A 20882-nucleotide genomic window follows, 5' to 3' on the forward strand; every position below is an offset into this window, starting at 1 on the left:
TCGCCTCTGGGCAGGGGAGGGGCAGGGCGGGCACACGGGGCTGGCGGGGTGCCAGAAGCATCCTGGCTCTCGCACAGGTGGGTGGGTGGCCCTGGTGTCACGGTGTGGTCACTGACTCAGCATCCATGATTCGTTTTCTTTATGTAATACTTTAAGTTTTAAGTTTTTAAAACAAAAATGAAGTGACTACAGGACTTTCAGTTGCTGTGTGTGAACACGTGGGGCTGGCTTCAGTTTCATGGGGGGGAGTTGGCTCCTGAACAGCCAGCTTGTCACAGTCAGTGTATCCCCCAGACCTGCCAGCTCAGTGGACAACAGCTTATTCACAGGCTACGCAGAGAATCTGCAACAGGGTGCCAGGTGTAGCAAAAACAAGTGAAATAATTTCTTAGTGTAAGTGTGTCCTGTGCAATATTAGGGATAACACTGAAAAATTACTTGTTGCTTATCTGAAACCCAAGTTGACCAAAGGGCAGGCTCCACCTTCAGGTATGGTGGGCCAAGGACGGGCACATGGGGACGGGGCCTCCACCAAGCAGCTGAGGCCACTCAGACCACCTTTTGTCAGGGCCACGGGGAGCAGATTAAATGGGTTTAGAAAAATCAGAAACGGGTCCTTCTGGTACCAGATGTAGTGAAGTGAATTTATAGCCATTACTAATCAACGTGCGCTGCCCTAAAAAACAAATCCAGAATTAGGGAGGACACAGTGACCTGTCCTGCCAACAACCCAGCACCCTCAACCCGCAGTCCCTCATGGTGGGCCCGCACAGGGAGAATGAGCCGGTGGTAGTTTCAGGTCACAGACCAAAAAGCACTGGACACCTCCCCAAGGCCCTCGTGGTGGACCACACAGTCAGGGGGGACGACGGTTCTGCTCAGGCTTATTTCACACCCTTTCAAGGGCGCTGCAGGTAAAGTCCTCATGTGCACAAGGGACTAAAGACACACTGGACATGTCTTCACACAATGAGCTGCCCTGTGCACAGGGCACTTCCTGTCCCAAACCCGCTGAGGGACAGTCGCCACCCTACACAGACTAGACCACGAGACACAGCTGCTCCCCATGCTGGCTGGAGGAGCAATCCCAAAAGTGTCCATGCCAAATACTCGCCTCTCCCGAGGGCAGAGGGGGAGCAATGGCACAGGGATGTCTGGGGACACGGACACTCCACCACACTCGGTGTTGAGAGTCTGACGGCAGGGACGCCCCACCACACTCAGTGTTGAGAGTCTGAGGGTGTGGACACTCCACCACACTTGGTGTTGAGAGTCTGAGGGTGTGGACGCCCCACCACCCTCGGTGTTGACAGTCTGAGGGCGTGGACACTCCACCACACTCGGTGTTGAGAGTCTGAGGGCGTGGACGCTCCACCACACTCTGTGTTGACGGTCTGAGGGTGTGGACGCTCCACAATACTTGGTGTGGACATTCTGGGGGTGTGGACGCTCCACCACCCTCGGTGTTGAGAGTCTGAGGGCAACCACACTCGGTGTTGAGAGTCTGAGGGCAACCACACTCGGTGTTGAGAGTCTGATGGCAGGGACACCCCACCACCCTCGGTGTTGATAGTCTGAGGGCATGGACACTCCACCACACTCGGTGTTGAGAGTCTGAGGGCGTGGACGCTCCACCACACTCTGTGTTGACGGTCTGAGGGTGTGGACGCTCCACAATACTTGGTGTGGACATTCTGGGGGTGTGGACGCTCCACCACACTTGGTGTTGACAGTCTGAGGGTGTGGACGCTCCACCACCCTCGGTGTTGACAGTCTGAGGGCGTGGACGCTCCACCACACTTGGTGTTGACAGTCTGAGGGTGTGGATGCCCCACCACCCTCGGTGTTGACAGTCTGAGGGTGTGGACGCTCCACCACCCTCGGTGTTGACAGTCTGAGGGCGTGGACGCTCCACCACACTTGGTGTTGAGAGTCTGAGGGTGTGGATGCCCCACCACCCTCGGTGTTGACAGTCTGAGGGTGTGGACGCTCCACCACCCTCGGTGTTGACAGTCTGAGGGTGTGGACGCTCCACCACACTCGGTGTTGAGAGTCTGAGGGTGTGAATGCCCCACCACCCTCGGTGTTGATAGTCTGAGGGCATGGACACTCCACCACACTTGGTGTTGAGAGTCTGAGGGTGTGGACACTCCACCACACTCGGTGTTGAGAGTCTGAGGGCGTGGACGCTCCACCACACTCTGTGTTGACGGTCTGAGGGTGTGGACGCTCCACAATACTTGGTGTTGACATTCTGGGGGTGTGGATGCTCCACCACACTTGGTGTTGACAGTCTGAGGGCGTGGACGCTCCACCACACTTGGTGTTGACAGTCTGAGGGTGTGGACGCGCCACCACACTTGGTGTTGACAGTCTGAGGGTGTGGATGCCCCACCACCCTCGGTGTTGACAGTCTGAGGGCGTGGACGCTCCACCACACTTGGTGTTGACGGTCTGAGGGTGTGGACGCTCCACAATACTTGGTGTTGACATTCTGGGGGTGTGGATGCTCCACCACACTTGGTGTTGACAGTCTGAGGGCGTGGACGCTCCACCACACTTGGTGTTGACAGTCTGAGGGTGTGGACGCGCCACCACACTTGGTGTTGACAGTCTGAGGGTGTGGACGCTCCACCACACTTGGTGTTGACAGTCTGAGGGTGTGGACGCGCCACCACACTTGGTGTTGACAGTCTGAGGGTGTGGATGCCCCACCACCCTCGGTGTTGACAGTCTGAGGGTGTGGACGCTCCACCACACTTGGTGTTGACAGTCTGAGGGTGTGGACGCTCCACCACACTTGGTGTTGAGAGTCTGAGGGTGTGGACGCCCCACCACCCTCGGTGTTGACAGTCTGAGGGTGTGGACGCGCCACCACACTCAGTGTTGAGAGTCTGAGGGTGTGGATGCTCCACAATACTTGGTGTTGACATTCTGAGGGTGTGGATGCTCCACCACACTTGGTGTTGAGAGTCTGAGGGTGTGGACGCCCCACCACCCTCGGTGTTGACAGTCTGAGGGCGTGGACGCTCCACCACACTTGGTGTTGAGAGTCTGAGGGTGTGGATGCCCCACCACCCTCGGTGTTGATAGTCTGAGGGTGTGGACGCCCCACCACCCTCGGTGTTGACAGTCTGAGGGCAGGGACACTCCACCACACTCGGTGTTGACAGTCTGAGGGTGTGGACGCCCCACCACCCTCGGTGTTGACAGTCTGAGGGTGTGGATGCGCCACCACACTCGGTGTTGACAGTCTGAGGGCGTGGACGTGCCACCACACTCAGTGTTGACAGTCTGAGGGTGTGGACGCTCCACCACACTTGGTGTTGAGAGTCTGAGGGTGTGGACGCCCCACCACCCTCGGTGTTGACAGTCTGAGGGCAGGGACACTCCACCACACTCGGTGTTGACAGTCTGAGGGTGTGGATGCTCCACCACACTCGGTGTTGACAGTCCGAGGGTGTGGATGCTCCACCACCCTCGGTGTTGACAGTCTGAGGGTGTGGACGCTCCACCACACTTGGTGTTGACAGTCTGAGGGTGTGGACGCTCCACCACACTTGGTGTTGAGAGTCTGAGGGTGTGGACGCCCCACCACCCTCGGTGTTGACAGTCTGAGGGCGTGGACACTCCACCACACTTGGTGTTGAGAGTCTGAGGGCAGGGACTCTCCACCACACTCGGTGTTGACTCTTGTGAGGCAGCCATCTCTGCCACTGCTGGGGAGGGAGGAAGCGACCCCCAGAACATGTGCTAAAGCCATGAAGAACCCCGTCTTTTCCACTCCCTGGAAGGACCCCCCGTCAGTCCCACCAGATTGGTAAGTGCCACAGCTCCTTCTGATGTCCCCATGTGGAGCCGTCCAGATGACGCCCCCACTCAATGAGGTGAATCACCGGCCATATTGCCCAGACCCTCTTTTTCTTGACCAGCATGTGGTACACTCGTTGCTCCCTCCCCTTCGTGTGTGTGAGCTGCAGGGGACTCAAGAGAAATTCTCCCCTGAGAAAAGGTCAGACTCCTCCTCTGGAAATGAGTCCCCAGGCTCTAAATTACATCTCCTCCCCTGGGGCTGGGCTCCATCTGAGCCTCCATCATGGTCTCGGATTCCCAGGCCCACATCACCAAATCCAAACACAGGGGCGAAGGTCTTCTGGAGGCAGCTGCTAAAAACTCAGTCCATCCAGCTAAAACACGTGCAGCACTCGAGGACCTTGGAGGTTAAAAGTGTAGTTGGGAATGCCACACACGGTGAGGGTGGTGGCCTGGCTGGTCCAGCCAGAGGATGGGTGTGTCAGTGTCCTATGAGGTCAGGACCTTCAACCTCTAGTATGTTGCTGCTGGGGACACAGAGGGGGCAAGCAACTCCATGCAGCCGAGCAGCCTGCCCAAGCCGGCCTGGGAGGTGAGTCAGGAAAGGGCCAGAGGGAGAACAGCCAGCTTGGCAGACCCAGAGGCAGCCAGGGTGGTGAGCAGGTGCTCAGGTTGGAGAGAGAAGACCCCTGGCCCGCCCAGTCTGCCCGGGGGCCGGGCAGCGTTGCATCTGGTTGCCATCAGATGAGACGTTCTCAGGACAAAGAGAAGCCAGGGGGTGGGCGCTGCGGTCAATCTCACCCCCGACCCCCATGCCATCCCCACCTCCCAGACACCTGGGCCCGGCTCGGGCGAGGCGACCCTGTCGGAGACTGCACTGCTCAGCACCTGGCCGACGCGGACAGCAGTGTCCCCAACGTGCAGGTGACCAGCTCATGCCCTGCCAGCGAAAGGAAGCAACTTCTGGGCAGTTGCAGTTAAGGTGCCAGGGACCCCACGAGCACCCGCTCTCTGAGCGGCCCGTCGCCCTGGGTGCCCAACCCCCGCCAGCCGGCACGTCCACAGAGGAGTCCAGGGAGGTACGCGCCGTTGGTATATTCCATCCAGGACCCACTGTCGTGTCTCTTTTGAGTGAAATGGGGCAAAAGCAGTGGACTGTTTACAGGCTGGGCCCCTGACCCGGGTGTCCCCTCCACGTCTAGGACATCAGACACATCCCCGACTTGGACGAGGAGGCTGCCCCCTCCACGGCGACCCCCTTCATGTCGTCGGGCATCTGCCCGTCAGAGCGCCACACATTCAGTTCCCCAAAGACGCCCGTCTCGATCATCTCCTCCTGCCAGGGGATGGAGCAGCTGCCAGTGGCAAACTCCTGGAAGAATTCCGCGTCCGCTTTGTCAAAGGCCACCCCTCTGACCGTGGAGAAGGCACCCACATCCTGGATGTTCTTGGCATAGACGGTCCTGGAGTCTGGGATGAACGGGGGTATCAGCATTCCTGTCAAAAGACAGAAAACACCGCGTGAACCGGCGAACGGTGGGACAAAACACGTTTGCTAAAGAACCGTCCCCGCTAGGCTAGAGCCGCACAGAGCACGCACCCAGGTGAGAGCCCCGCAGGGTGCAGCCTGGATAGCATCGGAGAGACGGGGCCTCGTCTGCGTCCTCCCCCGCCTCCCCACAGCCGGCATGAGGGACAGCGCGTTCTACCCGCACCATCTCCTCCCTCACACCCGAGCCCACCTCTCTGCAGACCCCAGAGCCCATGCCCTCGCGCCAGCCTCCCCAGGCATGGCTGTCTGCAGGTTGGATGCCTGGAACCCACACGCTCAGAACTGAAGTCCACATCTTCTTTCCAAGGAGGCTTCTCTCCCTGACCTGCTCAGGAGCCGCGACTCTCCAGTCGCCAGACACAGAACGTTAGTCGCCCACGACTCCCACTCAGGCCACCGTCCTTCCTCTCTCTCACCTTGTCCCTCCTCAGCACAGGCCCTGGGCCTGGGCAGCCCTCATGGTGTCCTGCCAGACCATTGCAGTGGCCCCGGGACTTGCTTCCCAGCTCCAGCTCCCCGGCTCCAGCTCCCCGGTTCTGATCTGTCAGAGCTGCCTGACCTCACTCCATCCCGGGCTGGTCCTGATGGCTCCCCTGGTGGAGCCCACCTTCCGGTCAGCTGGGAGCTGCCTCTGCTCTGACCCTTCCCTGCAGAAGTGACTCCTCCTGCTCACGGCTCTGTCCCAGGGGCTCCTGCACGTGGTCACAGGCTCACAGACCCCAGCTGTCAGTTCTGGGGCTATGGCTGTGTCCTATGCCTCTCACTGCAAACACACATGCACATGCACACGCATGCACACGGGATCATGCACATGACACTTGGCGACAAACACTGGTTGAATGACCGAGCTTCTCCCAGGCAGACATCTCCAGGACCCTGCCGTGCCGTGATTGGGGCTCCTTCAAGGACGGGGTGTGGAAACGGAAAGCACAGGTTTGGAGCTTTGGTCCAGGGGTCAGCCTGAGTCCCTACTCATCCTCCCAACCTGCGGCCACCGGCAGGTTTCCCAAGAGGCCTGTCCGTCAGTGCCCAGCCCGGGGCGCGGCGGGGACGAACCCGCAGAGGACTGCAGGGAGGGGCCGAAGGGTGGCTCTCGGGAAGCGTCACCCACACAGCCCTGCTCTGCTGACATCGCCACTAAGCTGAGGAGACGCCAGTGGGATGGGTCAGGCAAGCAAGGGCACCTAACAGACCAGCCCAAGGCCCCCAGGCCCACAGGCGACGTACCGGCCTCGAGCTGCCTCCAGCTCAGGTCCTTGAAAAGGGCGCTGGCGCGGAGCCCGTCGCACGTCCCGTCACGGAAGCCCAGACGCTTCTGGGGGTCCTTCTCTAGCAGTGCCGCACAGAAGTCCTTGCTGGCCTGGCTGAACTTCTCCGGGTACGCGACCGGCTCCGAGAGGATCCTCCGCTTCAGCTCCGTGTTCTCCACCTGCACGCGGACCCCCACACCACGCTAAACCCTGCCGGACCCACCAGCGTCGCCCAGCAGTCACGTCACCTCAGGGGGGCGGCCCCCCCAGTCCTCTCAGCCGGGCAACCCCTCGCACGGGCAGAGGTGACCACAGCACTCGGGGGCCCCCTTCCCGCACAACAGCATCTCAGGGCAGAGGAGAGGACCCACAGGCGCCAGCAAAGCTGGGGTGTGGTGTACTTCAGGGACCCTGGTGGACAGCTCAGCACACTCACACAGCCAGTCCTTACCCACTGGAGGAAAAGAGAGTCAGCCTCACGGAGCCCACGTGGACGGAACCCTGAGGGGGAGCCTCGCGCCTGATTGTGGACCCGCTCTATGGACTGTGATTGACACACCACAAGACTCCATGCTCAGTGATGTGTGAAGAGCTTCAATCAATCTCCAGTCACCCCAGAGTGCCCTGTGCCCTCTGACCATGTCTTCCCCCGACCTCGGGCAAACACCGACCCCTTTCCTCTCACTCTAGACTAGATTTGCCTTTCCTAAGACTTCACAGAAATGGAGTCATCCCAGTGACTCGCCCAGGTCTGGCCTCTTTCATTCAGCGTGACAGGTCTGGGGCCCATCAGCGTTGGGCTGTATCCAAGGTTCTTGCTTCCTGTCGCTGCTGCAGTGGGGTTCCATGGTACCATGGACCACGGATGGCCCACGGTGAGCTCCTGGAAGGGCACCCCATGAAAGCTCCTCTTGCTCGTTTGCACACAGAAAGCAGGGGTGCCAGTCAGGCTGCAGGTCACTGAGAGCTCTGGGGTAGGAGCTTCTGTGGTGGCCCGAGGCCGGCCACCTGCAGTGGACCCCACACCACAGCTCACGTTGCTCCTGTGAGCTGTTGGTGGTCGGGAGAGACACAGGGCGACTCGGGGTGCTAGGCGTGTGAGGACTCTGCTCTTGGAAGACTAGGATCTTGTTCGCTCCACAACTGTCTGAGGGGACAGGAGTGGGGGCCTGGGAGGGACACACTAGGAGGGAGGGACACGCTAGGAGGGAGGTCCAGGCAGAACAAAGCAATGGACATGACCCCCAGACAGGCCGAGCAGCCGTGGCGTGGGCCAGAGAGGTGCTGCGTCTAAAGATGGCCCCGCACACCAGGCCCTGGAGGCCCCGCCTCATCCAGCCTCTTCCCGGTTCATGTCACGTTCCCTTCAAACAAGGGCCATCACATCTCTGAGCCAAGTCAGCATTTGATGAAAGGGAGGAGGCCAGGTTTGCTCTATTCATTTTGAATGGATGGTCAGGCCTTCTGGTGGGCTGGAGCAGAGCACCCCCAGGGATGCCCAGGCAGACTGCATAGGAGAGGAACGAGGGGTGTGGAGGGCCTGGGGTCAGGGCACAGCCATGCTATGTCCACTTCCCTCAAGGACATGCAGAAGTGCTGCTGTGCTGAGAGCGGGGCCTGCAGGCTCTTAGCATCGTGAGTCTGCAATGAAGGGCACAGAGGCCGTGAGGGGGTGGCCTGCACCACGTCCTCACCAGAGTGCCTGGGCCCAGGGGGCTAAGCGCTGCTCATTGGGGTGGGTTTGGGGAGCCCCAGGCACCTGTCATCCTGAAACCCTCCTTAGTGTCAGAAGATACATGAGATGAGGTCACTGTGTCCCCTCTCCTTCCCCCCAGGAAGGACCTGCCAGGAGAAGCCTAGGGCTCAAGATTTGAACAGCTCCCACAAGGGAGGATCATCACCAGCTCAGCCGCAGGGGCACCTGCTCCTGTGACCCCAACAAGGAGGGTCACAACCAGGTCACCTGCAGGAACTCCTGCTCCTATGACCCCAACAGGGAGGGTCACCACCAGGTGAGCTGCAGGAACTCCTGCTCCTATGACCCCATCAGGGAGGGTCACCACCAGGTAAGCTGCAGGAACTCCTGCTCCTATGACCCTGAACAAGGAGGGTCATCTTCAGGTCAGCTACAGGGACACCTGCTCCTGTGACCCCAACGAGGAGGGTCATCTTCAGGTCAGCTGCAGGAACTCCTGCTCCTATGACCCCTACAAAGAGGGTAATCTCCAGGTGAGCTGCAGGGGCACCTGCTCCTAAGACCCTCAACAAGGAGGGTCATCTCCAGGGCAGCTGCAGGAGTACCTGCTCCTATGACCCCAACAGGGAGGGTCATCTCCAAGTCAGCTGCAGGGACTGCTGCTCCTATGACCCCAACAAGGAGGGTCACAACCAGGTCAGCTGCAGGGACTGCTGCTCCTATGACCCTCAACAAGGAGGGTCATCTTCCGGTCAGCTGCAGGGACTCCTGCTCCTATGACCCCAACAAGGAGGGTCACAACCAGGTCAGCTGCAGGGACTGCTGCTCCTATGACCCTCAACAAGGAGGGTCATCTCCAGGGCAGCTGCAGCGGCACCTGCTCCTATGACCCCAACAAGGAGGGTCGTTTCCAGGTCAGCTGCAGGAACACTGGCTGCACCACATCCTACCTTCTCTCCTCGGGCTCGGAAGGGTCCTCTGGCAGCAATCATCTCATACAGCGTGACCCCCAGGGCAAAGTAGTCCACAGAAAAGCCATACTCTTCACCCCGCAAGAGTTCAGGGGCCATGAAACCTGCCGGAAGAGCACAGTTGACTCAGAGCAGGTTCATAGGAGCAGGTGCCCCTGCACGACCTGCTGACCTGCATCGCGTGAGCACCTACCCTGCCCTGGGAGCCGCGGAACTGATGCCCCACGTGCACTGCAGCCGGGTGCTCACACTGTGACATCTGGGGCAGGAATTCTCTGTAGGGGGCTGCGCTTTGCCCTGGAGGGTAAGGAGCAGCATCCCTGGCCTCCACCACTAGTAGTGCCCTCCAGCTGTGACAACCCAAACGTGTCCAAACATTGCTGAGTGTCCCCCCAGCTGAGAACTACTGCTCTCCACACATGGGGTAAAGTCCCGCCCCCCCTTCGGTACACCACCACACAGAGCCACATCCTCGCTCGTCCCCCCCGGCATGAGCGTGACCGGGGGGTCGTGGGTGTGTGTGGTCAGAGGCAGGCCCTACATGCTGCTTCCTGAAAGGGCACAAAAGGTCAGATTTAAGACAAGACATTCCAAACAGCAGTTCAGTTGCCCACCACTGCCCATCTGCCCCGTGCCAGGTCTGTGTCACATTTGGGGAGTTGGGGCCACATGCTGATCTCCACATCTTGAACGTCAACACCCCTGAGAGCCAGCTCGGGCCCCCACTCCCTAACTGCCACCCATGTAGAAGTCAGCCCAGTGAGTAGGAAGAGTGGACGGGCCCAAGGGCCACTCCCCTGGGACCGGGGGGAAGTGCTCTGGGCACGGGAGTGGGTGGGGAACTTCTGTGCTCAGATGACTTTGGACATCCAAGATAAGCAGAGCTAATTGTGTCCATTCATTTCGGCCCTTCCTGGGCCTTCAGTGTTCTGTGTTCATGGTAAGTCCCCAAGAGGGAGACGCGCTTGGCAACACCGGCCAAGCCAAGGGGACGGCAGAGTCATTTCTCCCCAAAGAGGTTACAGGGGTCAAACTCCATAGAACCCCCTGCCCTAAACCCAGCTTTGTAAGCTCTGCTTTTCAGGGAATTACACTATTGTCCAGACTGCCCAGACTCTGAGAAACACCTGTTCAACGGACCACACTTCTAGATTGAAACAGGGTCCAAGAGAAAGGTCTCCCAGACCACAGGGACGGGATCGTCCTCTGCGCATCCCCTGTTTACAATCAATTGTTCACTGACCCCGTGCAGAGGCTCTAGGAGGCCTGGGGCCAGGGGCTGCAGAGGGGCCAGGGAAGAAGGATCTGGAAGGCTCCCGTGGGGCGTTGCTAGATGCCCGGCCTTCAAACTCACACCCTGACTTCAGGATCTGCTGTTGCACCTGACCCCAAATGCAGGGCGAGGTCCATACGCGCCCCTGAAGAGACCCGCCCGCCTGGAGAGCTGCGGCCCTGTGTTCCAGTAAGGCAGCTCGGCAGCCACAGCAAAGCCTACAGGGCCCTCTGGCGGCCAGCGGGGCCCCCGCACTCAGCGATATCCTCAAGGTCAAGCTACTTCAAATCCTGGCTTTGGTGTCGAGTCCCCTGGGGTTTTCTCCTAAGGATCTGAATCACCCTGAAATACATGAGCCGTGTTTCCACTCTCTCGCTCTCGCCTGGGAGTGGAACTTGATAGATTTTGGCTGAGGATCCGGAAAACTCAAGATAGGACCTTTTCCCTAAATAAAGCTGCAGATGAGGACAGACCCAGCACGCCAACAGGTACACACCGAAAGGAGCCCAAACACAGGATTGAAGGTTCCAGGACACAAAACAAGGTCCATATAGGCCCCATTCCCGGTGGCAGTACTTTTTTCCCAGAGCCGGATCAACCCAGGGAAAGGGGAGATTTGCTAAGAAATCCTACAGAAACACACCTGGAAACCCTGCCCCTCAGGAACGTGGAGGAGGGAAGAACCTACACGCACGGGGTTCGTGCTGTGTGCGTGAGCAGGGACTATCGCTGCACTGAACTCTCACCATGGCCTGTGCATGAGCGTGAGAGCGTGAGCCAACCTCCCGTACTGGGCCCAGATGTGAGCCCTTCCTGCCCACTTCTCTGCTGTCTACACGGCTGCTCCCCACCTTGCCTGGGGGCATGAGAGGAGAGGAGTGAGGTGGGGGGGCAGCAGAATGCACCAGGCATGTGCACACACAGACACACGCATGCACACACAGACACACGTGTTCACACAGATATGCACCCACATGCACACAGACACACGCGTTCACACACACATGCACACAGACCCAGGCATGCACACATAGACATGCACACGCACACACAGACATGCACACGGGCATGCACACATGTGTGCACACAGTCATACACATACATGAGCACACACTGACTCACACGTGCACACACATGCTCTGGACGAGGGGAGCCCCTTCTCCTGCAAGCCCTCCGCCGCCTGCCCCACACTCCACCCTGGACTCCTCTGAGCAGTGAAGGCCTTGGTATGCTGAGATGGGGGCCCACTACCCCTCATGGCTTTCCTTCTAGTTGGCCTGCCCAGGAGGGTTTTATCACAGTTGAGCAGGTGTCTGGCACAGACGCCCAGGACTCTGACCCCCACAGTCGAGCGCTCCGGACAACTGCATTCTGCCGATGCCCAGAAAGTCATTAAAGGCAGAAGCTTTCATCACAGAGAGTGCAGCGTGTTAAACTCGACTGTGATATTTTACGTGTGGGGGGGTGCAAGCCCATGGAGCGGCTGTGCAAGCCCCATGCCAGTCCCCTGGTCTCCCCACTCACTCTGAGCAGTGAGAGAGCTGCTTCCCTACAACCCCCAGCCTTTGCCATGTGCTCACCCCAGGCCACAGGGACCCCAGGACCCCGCCTCCCAAGAGCCTGCCCCGTCCTCGCTCTCAGGCCTTACCTGGGGTCCCTGCATAGCCCTTGGTCTTGGTCTGCCCGTCCTTCAGCTCCACGGCCAGCCCAAGGTCGGAAATTCGGATATTGCCTGAAAAGCAAACACAGGCTGAGGTCACAGGCAGCTCCACGGAACAAAGGCGCCTGGTGTTCCTGGAGCCCCGGGAGCCCAGAGCCAGCCTCTGCGCACACACACACGCACATGAGCACACACACACTGACTCACACACACACTCACTCACGTCTCCACATAGGCACACACGCGTGCATGCACACATGCACATGCACACACTCATGCACACGTGCACACGCTCGTGCACACGTGCACACACACGCACCCTGAGGACCCCCGGAGGCCTCAGCACCCAGGTGCCTCTGGCTGAGTCTGCAGAGCGACCACAGGGTCCCAGCAGCACCCGCAACTGGAATTCGGGGCATAATCCACCCAAATTCAGTTTCCTCATCTGTCATCTCTCCCCCAGCTCCGCAGCAACGGCCTCTGAGAATGCCTGTGCGCGCGTGTGACTTGGTGACAGAAAGGGGGGGATCGAAAGGGAAATAAAGGAAGACTAAAGCTGTGTTTATTTTCTGATAAGAATCCCAGTTTGGCTTTACATAGAAGGCAGAAAGAAAGCAGTGATCAAATGAAGATTTGGCCATAAAATATTAACTGTTTGCTAATGGTTCCACACATTATAGACATCTTGGATTAATTCCCTGTAACCCTAGGTGCCTAATATGCACCAAATTTCACCAAAGTCCATCAGAAAGCTCCATTTGGACATAATACCGTTCTGTCACAAAATGATTGAACAAACAATAGACTTAAGATGTGTCCTGGTGCTGTTTAAAGCTGCACTGAGCATTTATCAAAACCAGCCCACGCCCCATGACCCGCCAGGCCACAGAAGCGAGCAGGACAAAGGGAGGTGGGCAAGGAGGGGCCAGGAGGGGAGGCCACCTCACCGTCGTCGTCCAGGAGCACATTCTCAGGCTTGAGGTCTCGGTAGACGATGCCCCTCTGGTGCAGGTGCTCCAGGCCGCTGATGATCTGGGCCGTGTAGAAGACAGCGCGCGGCTCCTGGAAGCCAGGGCTCTCCTCGTTCACGTTGTAGATGTGGTACCTGGGGGCAGACCACACAGAGGCCTGTGCTTTTGGGTCCAACTGTGAGTGGTGTGCCCGCGGTTTTATGGGAAGCAACATCTCCGGAAGGTGGGGAGGGGAGGGCCTCAGAATCCCGTGTTGTGTCGGCAAAGTGTCTGGTCATTTCAGGGCCTCAGCATCCAGCCTGAAGAGCCCACGGCAGAGCAAAGACCCCTGGCAGCTGGTGTGCACACCCTCACAGACCCCTCACCACCACTGTCGCAGGGGAGAAGCGGGGTCGCAGGGTGCACTCCTCCCCCGCCCTGGCCGGCGGAGGCTGGGAAGCGCGCCTCGAAGGCCTGTCACCGTGGCCGGCAGAGCGAGTAAGGGCGGAGGGGGGCGGAGGGGGGCGGAGGGGGGCGGAGGGGGGCGGCACCAGCAGCCAAGTACGTAAGCACAGAGCGTCAGCTACTCCACCCGAACATCAGGCTCCTCGTGGACCCGCGGCAGGATTTCCCTTCCCAGCCCCTCTCCCCGTAGCTGTCCTGTCTCAAGTTGCCACTATCACACTTCACAGAGAAGCAAAACCTAACAAATAAAAGGAAATAAGTTATTTGAGCTAGAGCAACCAGGGAGAGTAGAGGTAAACAGGAACCTTAAAAAAAAAAGGAGAGGGAAAAAAAACAAGGAGAAACCCTCGAATCAGCTGGAGCACAACACAGCAGAAACAACAACATAACAGCTTTTGCATTATATTCATATAATAGTGCTGTGTGGAGTAGTGTGCTGTGCTGTGCTGTGCTGTGCTGTGCTGTGCTGTGCTGTGCTGTGGTGTGCTGTGCTGTGGTGTGCTGTGCTGTGCTGTGGTGTGCTGTGCTGTGATGTGGTGTGCTGTGCTGTACTGTGCTGTGCTGTGCTGTGCTGTGGTGTGCTGTGGTGTGCTGTGCTGTACTGTGCTGTGGTGTGCTGTGCTGTGCTGTGGTGTGCTGTGGTGTGCTGTGGTGTGCTGTGCTGTGCTGTGCTGTGCTGTGCTGTGGTGTGCTGTGGTGTGCTGTGCTGTGGTGTGCTGTGCTGTGGTGTGCTGTGGTGTGCTGTAGTGTGCTGTGGTGTGGTGTCATGATCATTTCCGCTCTCTCTAAGTCACGCCATTAGCACCTCCCAGACCCTCTTCTCCTCTTCCGTCGACCTTCCGTTGACTGGGTTCCTCAGTCAAGGCCTCAGAATCCTCATCTGGAAAACGGGGCTGCAAACTTACCTGGCAGAGTGTCCTGGCGAGGAACCAGGTGGGAGAAGGGTGTGCAGTGCCTGGCAACCACCACAACGGCCCCTTTTATATAAGCAAGTCACACTCTTCTAGGTGTCTCGCTGGCATTCGCTTACTCCTCACGACAACCTTGAGCCCTGGTATTATTCTTTATCCCCGTTTTTCAGACCAGCACACTGAGGCACGACCAGTCAGGTGGCCCAGCCAGCTAGTGGGACTTTTCCTGCTCTGAGAGCCAGTGATGCGACTCCCTAGGGAGACCGGGGCGAGGCCTCAGATCTACAGCCCATCCAGGCCCCCGCACACCGCTGACGGCCCCTGGTTCTCTCCGCCGGGTAACGGCAAAGCCGTGGTTCCCGAAGTCGGCCACGTCGTGTTTCTAGCTCTGCCATCATCCCCAAGAGTGGGTTGTGCATGAAGTTTGTCATCATTTCCCGTCCCTCTTAATGCAGGGCCCCACCCACCGCGTTACTCATCCGTCCAACCAACCAGTACTCCTTCCACGGCACCACACGCTCCTGTTGCCCTCCCCGCCCACCCCCCCATCCGCACAAACTCGTGGTCCACAGGGACACCCCAACGACCAAGGCCACTCCCCAGGGGCTCCTGCTTTCACATGGGACTGAGCACACATCCTTCCGAGTACCAGCCACCAGAAGACAGAGAGGGAGATTCTGATGGGGGCACGGGCTCTTCCGCAGACGTCACCATGTTCTCTGCAGCTGGGAAGTGGCCCCGCTGGGCCCCAGATATCCCCTCTCAGAGCTCGGCCACTTGAGCCCTCCCAGTCCCAGCTCCCACGTGGGGAGAGGAGCCCCGTTACCTTATGTCGCCTCCATTCATGATGGTCATCACCAGACAGAGGTCGGTTTTGGTTTCAAACGCATAGGCCAGGGACACTATAAACCTGCTGTGGACTTTCGCTAGAATCTTCTTCTCTACCATAGCGCCCTGAAAAGCAGATGTCGAACAAGAACACAGGTGTAGGCAGGAGAGTGACATCGCCATAAAAGACCAAGTTCCACAAACCAGAAAACAGCGCGATAGATAGAAACAGAGTTGCAAATACTTTTTAAAAGTGGTTTCCACAAAGCAACTGACATAACTTACAGACATGCTCACTCGCCCCATTTCACAGAGGTGAAATTGGACAAGCAAATTGGTCATGTGCAGAGAACTTCAGGTTTCCTGGAGCCTCCAGCAAGGGGGGCTCGGCCAACAGGCTTAAAAATGCCAGGTGGGGTCCCACGCGCCCCTGGCAGCCTGTTCAGTGCTGACTTCCCTTCCAGTTCTTCCTTAGGTCTAACCAGCTCGTCCCAGCCCTTTCCTCCTGGCCAGGTCTCCAGACAGCAGCAGACAGCGAGGTCCATTGGCCAGCACCCTCCAAGCCACCCCACATCTCTGCTCATTTTCTGTCTCTATTTTAAAGCCTCTGAAGTCCATCTGATATGAATTTAAAAGCTGTGTTTGGGTGAGGAAAGCAGATCCCCCCTCGAAGGCGGAATTCCTGATCCTGGAGCAGGCCCCTGCCCGTCCACCCTGCACAGGAAGACTCTAGGCTGATGTCTCTTTGTATCAAGTTCAACAAGGACCCTGAACTCGGAGCGAAGAGACTGTAGTACTGACTGTTGGGTCAACATTGGGGTGGACAGCCGTGAGGGGTGACTGTGTCCCCCCAGTCCCACAGGAAGAGCAATGTCAAGGAACGCCGGGGGGTGCTCTGTGGCACTACTGTTTACCCTGAGAAGCTGTGTCTGCCACGGGCATATTCTGCGCGGTGCAGCAGGACGGGGACAAAGGACCATGCGGGACACAACGTGCAGCTGGGAGATGAGGTCCTAAGACATTAAGCGGCTTTCGCTGATCCTGCCCAAATGGAGTCTGAGGCGGTTGGAGTGGACACCACACGGAGCACCTGCCCGTGCCTCCATTCCCTCCCCGTCCCTGGAAACCGGCTGTTCTCGGGGAAGAGCCTGTGCCTGGCACCACGGACATGCTCTGCCTCACGTGAAGGACGGGCCCAGCCTGGGCTCCATCCCCATGCGTTCTCCCTCACACACAGCCCAGGACTTTGGGAAAGTGCCGGAAAGTCAGAGTCAAGAACCCAGAGAACAACCTCACAGCCTGCCCCCAACACCTGCCGCTGTATCTCGTGGTGTTGGTGCAGCACCAAGGAGGCGAATCTGGAGCCACTCTCCCAGGAGGGGCCTCGCAGACCCCGTCCGTGTGCAGGGTGCCAAGGCAGGGGGAGAAGGGCAGCCGGACAAGCGGAGTCACAGGCCAGCAAGACCACAGAGGCCAAGCCCCCTCGGGGCCAAGTGCTCGGCCGCAGCACACAGACGGGCTGACCCAGGACAGGGAGACTGGAAACCAGCCGACGGCTGCACAGCGCCAGGGGCTCGGAGTCCAATGGCCAGGTGAGCTGGCCAGCCGGCCAAGGAGCACCGTGCAAAGCCGGATGAGGCACCCAGGGCCCACCCGGCCCGCTGACCCTGCCCGCCCCCTCCGCCCCGCCGTGGCAGCCGGCTGCCCACCTGGTACCCCTTCCTTTTCTTCAGCCTCTTCTTGTTCAGCTTCTTACACGCGTAGATCTTGCCAGTCGCCTTCATCTGGCAGGCCCACACCTCCCCGAAGCCGCCCTTCCCCAGGACCCTGAAGTCCAGGAACCAGTCCTCCCCCGTGGGCTGGGCCTCCAGCCACTTCCACTGCAGGAACCTGCGGAAGTACAGGCTGTCCAGGTACTCCTGGAAGGGGGCCTGGCTCAGGTGCGCCAGGGTGGCCCGCAGGAGGGGCTGGAAGAGCCCGTCCCCGCTCGCCCAGGGCCCCTCCCGGACCCGCGCCACCATCTCCTTGTCCAGGAAGCTGCAGAAGAGCTTGGCCTGGGGGTCCAGGTGCTCCGCCAGGATGGCCCGGGCCTTCTGTGGCCGGAGGTCATCGTCGGCAGTGTCATAAGCCTCGATGCCCTGCCAGAGCTCCAGGGCCGGGACGTGCCTCTCGCAGGCCCTCAGGAACTGCTGGAAGAGCCGCTTGCCGATAGGCTGCTGTGAGCACACGCTCTGGAACGCCAGGTCCAGGCTCTCCCGGAGCACCTCACACCTGGAGAGCGGGGGCAGCCTGAGCTTGGACAGGTACTTCCTGTCCCGGGTGGACGGGGCGCTGCTCCCGTCGAAGCTGCCCCGGGCGGCGATGAAGGCAGAGTTGGCCACCACCGTCTCCAAGGACCCGAAATCCATCCCGGCGCCAGCCTCCTGCAGCTCAGGCGTGAGGGGCCGTGGGCTGGCCCTCGGCACCCGTGTCCCGAGAGGACCTGACCCACTGCCCTCGGCCTGTGGCCTGTTCCTGCCCTCTCAGGACGGGAGGCGTCCCAGCCGGTGCAAGGACGACTGGGGCCACGCCGTGGGCCCGGGGAACCCAGCTGACACAGCTTGGACTAAATCCCAGCTGGGTTACGGAGGACGCACTCAGGGCAGTGAGCAGGTGCCAGAAGACGACAATCCCCTAAGCAGCTCCCAGACGGATTACACGGACCACCCACCCCACTCCGTCCTCTCGACAGCCGTCAGGAAGGACAAACTCCAGGCCCCCAGGTGCTCCGCTGAAGTGCCAGGGCTGCAGATCCATGCTGAGCGGCCCCGTCCAGCCCTCTGGCCTAAGCAGACAGATGGACCGCCCGTTTGTTTCCTTGCAGGGACAAGAGCCGAATGTAAGGGAGGGGGGCCCAGGAGAAACCTTAACTTATAAAGATGACCAGTGGTTTCCCCACTATGTTTCATTTTTGTCTTAAAAAAAATAGCAAGTGAGAAGGAAATCAACTGATAATAGGAATTCAGGGAGAAAAAAAAACACAATGAACAGCTTCCTGGGGTGTCTGCAGGTGAGACCACTGGTCCAGGAAACTGGTCAGTATGTGAGGACTGACATCTGTCCTGACCTGACACTGAGAGCAGCTGCATGTCACAGAGCTGATGGCTCTGAGGACCTGAGGTAACCCTGGCACTTGCTACTCCCTCCACTCACCTGGTATGATGGCCAAGCAGAGGTGCCCGAGACGCAGCCAAGCGAAGTTAGGACAGGGACGCAGGAGACACCCCACGCTACACTCAGGGGGAGGCCCACACAGACAGAGGCAGGAGGGAGGGCAATGAAGAGGCTAGGGGCACACCGGGGCACACTGGGGCACACCGGGGCACACCGGGGACACACCTGGGGCACATTTGGGGCACATCTGGGGCACACTGGGGACACACCTGGGGCACACTGGGGCACATCGGGGACACACCTGGGGCACGCCTGAGGTACATCTGGGACACACCGGGGACACACCTGGGGCACACCTGGGACACGGCTGGGGCACACTTAGGAGACAGCTGGGGCACATCTGGGGATGCCAGGACCAACAGAAATGTCAGCTTCGTGAGGGCACAGCCTTGTCTATTGTGGTATACAGTGGGTGCTCAGTAAATGTATGGGAAGAATGACAAGGAAGTGATGGGGGTGGTTACAGCTTACAAGAGGAGGAAGTAAAGGGTTGTAAAAATGAAGAATGCTTCGGCTCACCTGCTGGTTCCACAGTGGGAGAAGAGGAGTGTCAAGGAGGCATCGAGATTCTGCAAGTGGGTTCGGGGACACGGGTGGATCCCCTGTAGCGACCGGGGAGGCAGAAATGAAAACTTGGCAGCTGAGCAGCGAGGTTTCCCCATCTCCTAACCAGGTGGGTTGGAGTCCAGCCTGGCCACTTAATAGCAGGTGACCTTGGGCCCATGACTTTAACCCCTTCCTGCCGACCCCATCAGAGTTCAAATGGGAAAGTGGTTCCCACAGTGCCTTGCAGAACGGAGCCCCTGCTCGTCCCCACAGTGTCCTGAGACAGCGCGTCCCCATGGTCCAGGCAGACAATCACCTGGAGATCTGGCTGAAATGAAGATTCTGCCTCAGTGGGTGTGGGGTGGGGCTGAGACACGTGTCTCACAAGGTCCCGGGTGGTGCTGACGCCGCCAGGCAGGACACACGGAGAGAAGTGAGGTCTGAGGACAGCTCCTGTGGGATCAACACGGAGCCACATCCCGGGGAGGGGGAGCATCCGGATAAACAAAATTAAACACGTTTCCTATCACGGGACTTAGAGACTTCAGAGAGAACTCGGCTCTAACGGAGGTACAGCACACAGTGTTTCCCAGACTCATTTGGATCTCTTTTTAAATCAGACTTTTTATTTGGGGATAATTGTAGATTCACATGCAGTTGTAAGAAATAATCCAGAGAGACCCTGTGTACCCCTCACTCGGTTTCCCCCAATGGCGACGTCTTCTCAAACTGTAGCTCAGGTTCGTAGCCAGGACACTGACCCTACACAGTGAACACACAGAACATTCTGTCACCACACGGACCCCGATTCCCTTTTACAGACACGCCCACCTCCGTCCCCCTCTCCTCCCCCCACTGAACCCCTGGCCACCACCAATCTGTTCTCCATTTCCATAATTTTGCAGAATGCTGAGTCGTTAGCATCCACAGTGTGGACGGACCATGGTTTGACAATTCGCCCAGTGAAGGCCATCTGGGTTGATTCCAGTTTGAGGCTATCATGAATAAAGCTGCTATAAACATACAGATTTTTGTGCAGATATAAATTCCCATTTCTTTGGAGTTAATGCCCAAGAGTGTGATTTGGTGGGGTCATATGGTATTTGCATGTTTAATTTTTTAAGAATCTGGTGAACTGTTTCCAGGTGGCTGTACCGTTTTACATTTCCACCAGCAACGTGCAAGTGGTCCAGTTTCTCAGGAGCATCCTCAGGAGCATTTGGTGTTGTCACTCTTTTTTATTTTTTCCATTCTGAGAGGTGTGCAGTGGTCTCCCATTGTGGTTTTGATTCGCGTTTCCCTCATGGCTGATGACGTTGAACACCCTTTCATGTGTTTCTTTGCCATCTGTAGACGCTCTTTGGTGAAACATCTCTTCGTGCCTTTTGACCATGTTCTAACTGGACTGTTTGCTTTTGTGCTGTTGAGTATTGACAATTCTTTCTGTATCTCAGATACTAGTCCTTTGTTGGATTTGTGGTTTTCACATGCTTTCTCCCAGTTGTAGCTTTCTTTTCATCCTCTTCACGTCAGATTACACAGAACAAAAGTTTTTAACTTTGTTGAAGTCCAATTTATCAATTTTTCCTTTTACAGATTGTGCTTTTGGTGTCAAATCTAAGAACTCTTTGCTTAGCCCTAGATCTTGAAAATTTTCTCCCACATTTTTTCTAAAAGTTTTATACTTTCACATTTAAACTCGTGATCCATTTTAAGTCAATTATTTTACCAGGCCTGAGGGTGGGTCAAGGTTC

At 58.1% G+C, this 20882-nt stretch overlaps 1 protein-coding gene across 1 annotated transcript; it reads right to left on the reverse strand.

Annotated features, from left to right (window-relative positions):
• Positions 1-4590: 4590 nt before the first annotated feature.
• GRK1 (G protein-coupled receptor kinase 1) lies at positions 4591-17777 on the reverse strand. The gene is made up of 7 exons (XM_004423190.2): positions 17079-17777; positions 15368-15495; positions 13163-13320; positions 12204-12287; positions 9262-9386; positions 6593-6794; positions 4591-5310 (listed from the first exon to the last, which is right to left on the reverse strand). Exons 1-7 carry the CDS (start codon positions 17775-17777, stop codon positions 5012-5014), a joined length of 1695 nt encoding a protein of 564 aa, XP_004423247.1. The 3' UTR covers positions 4591-5011.
• Positions 17778-20882: the final 3105 nt, after the last annotated feature.

Source organism: Ceratotherium simum, chromosome 10 (genome assembly GCF_057802395.1).
Source record: "Ceratotherium simum simum isolate JZ-2026a chromosome 10, ASM5780239v1, whole genome shotgun sequence".
In the NCBI taxonomy this organism is placed as follows: Eukaryota; Metazoa; Chordata; class Mammalia; order Perissodactyla; family Rhinocerotidae; genus Ceratotherium; species Ceratotherium simum.

Coding starts and splice junctions, on each gene's coding strand:
- GRK1 (XM_004423190.2), bottom strand. CDS start 17,777: ATGGATTTCGGGTCCTTGGAGACGGTGGTGGCCAACTCTGCCTTCATC. Junction 9,387..12,203: donor GGGCTATGCAGGGACCCCAG/GTAAGGCCTGAG, acceptor CTCTTCCGGCAG/GTTTCATGGCCCCTGAACTC. Junction 5,311..6,592: donor CTGGAGGCAGCTCGAGGCCG/GTACGTCGCCTG, acceptor GTCTTTTGACAG/GAATGCTGATACCCCCGTTC.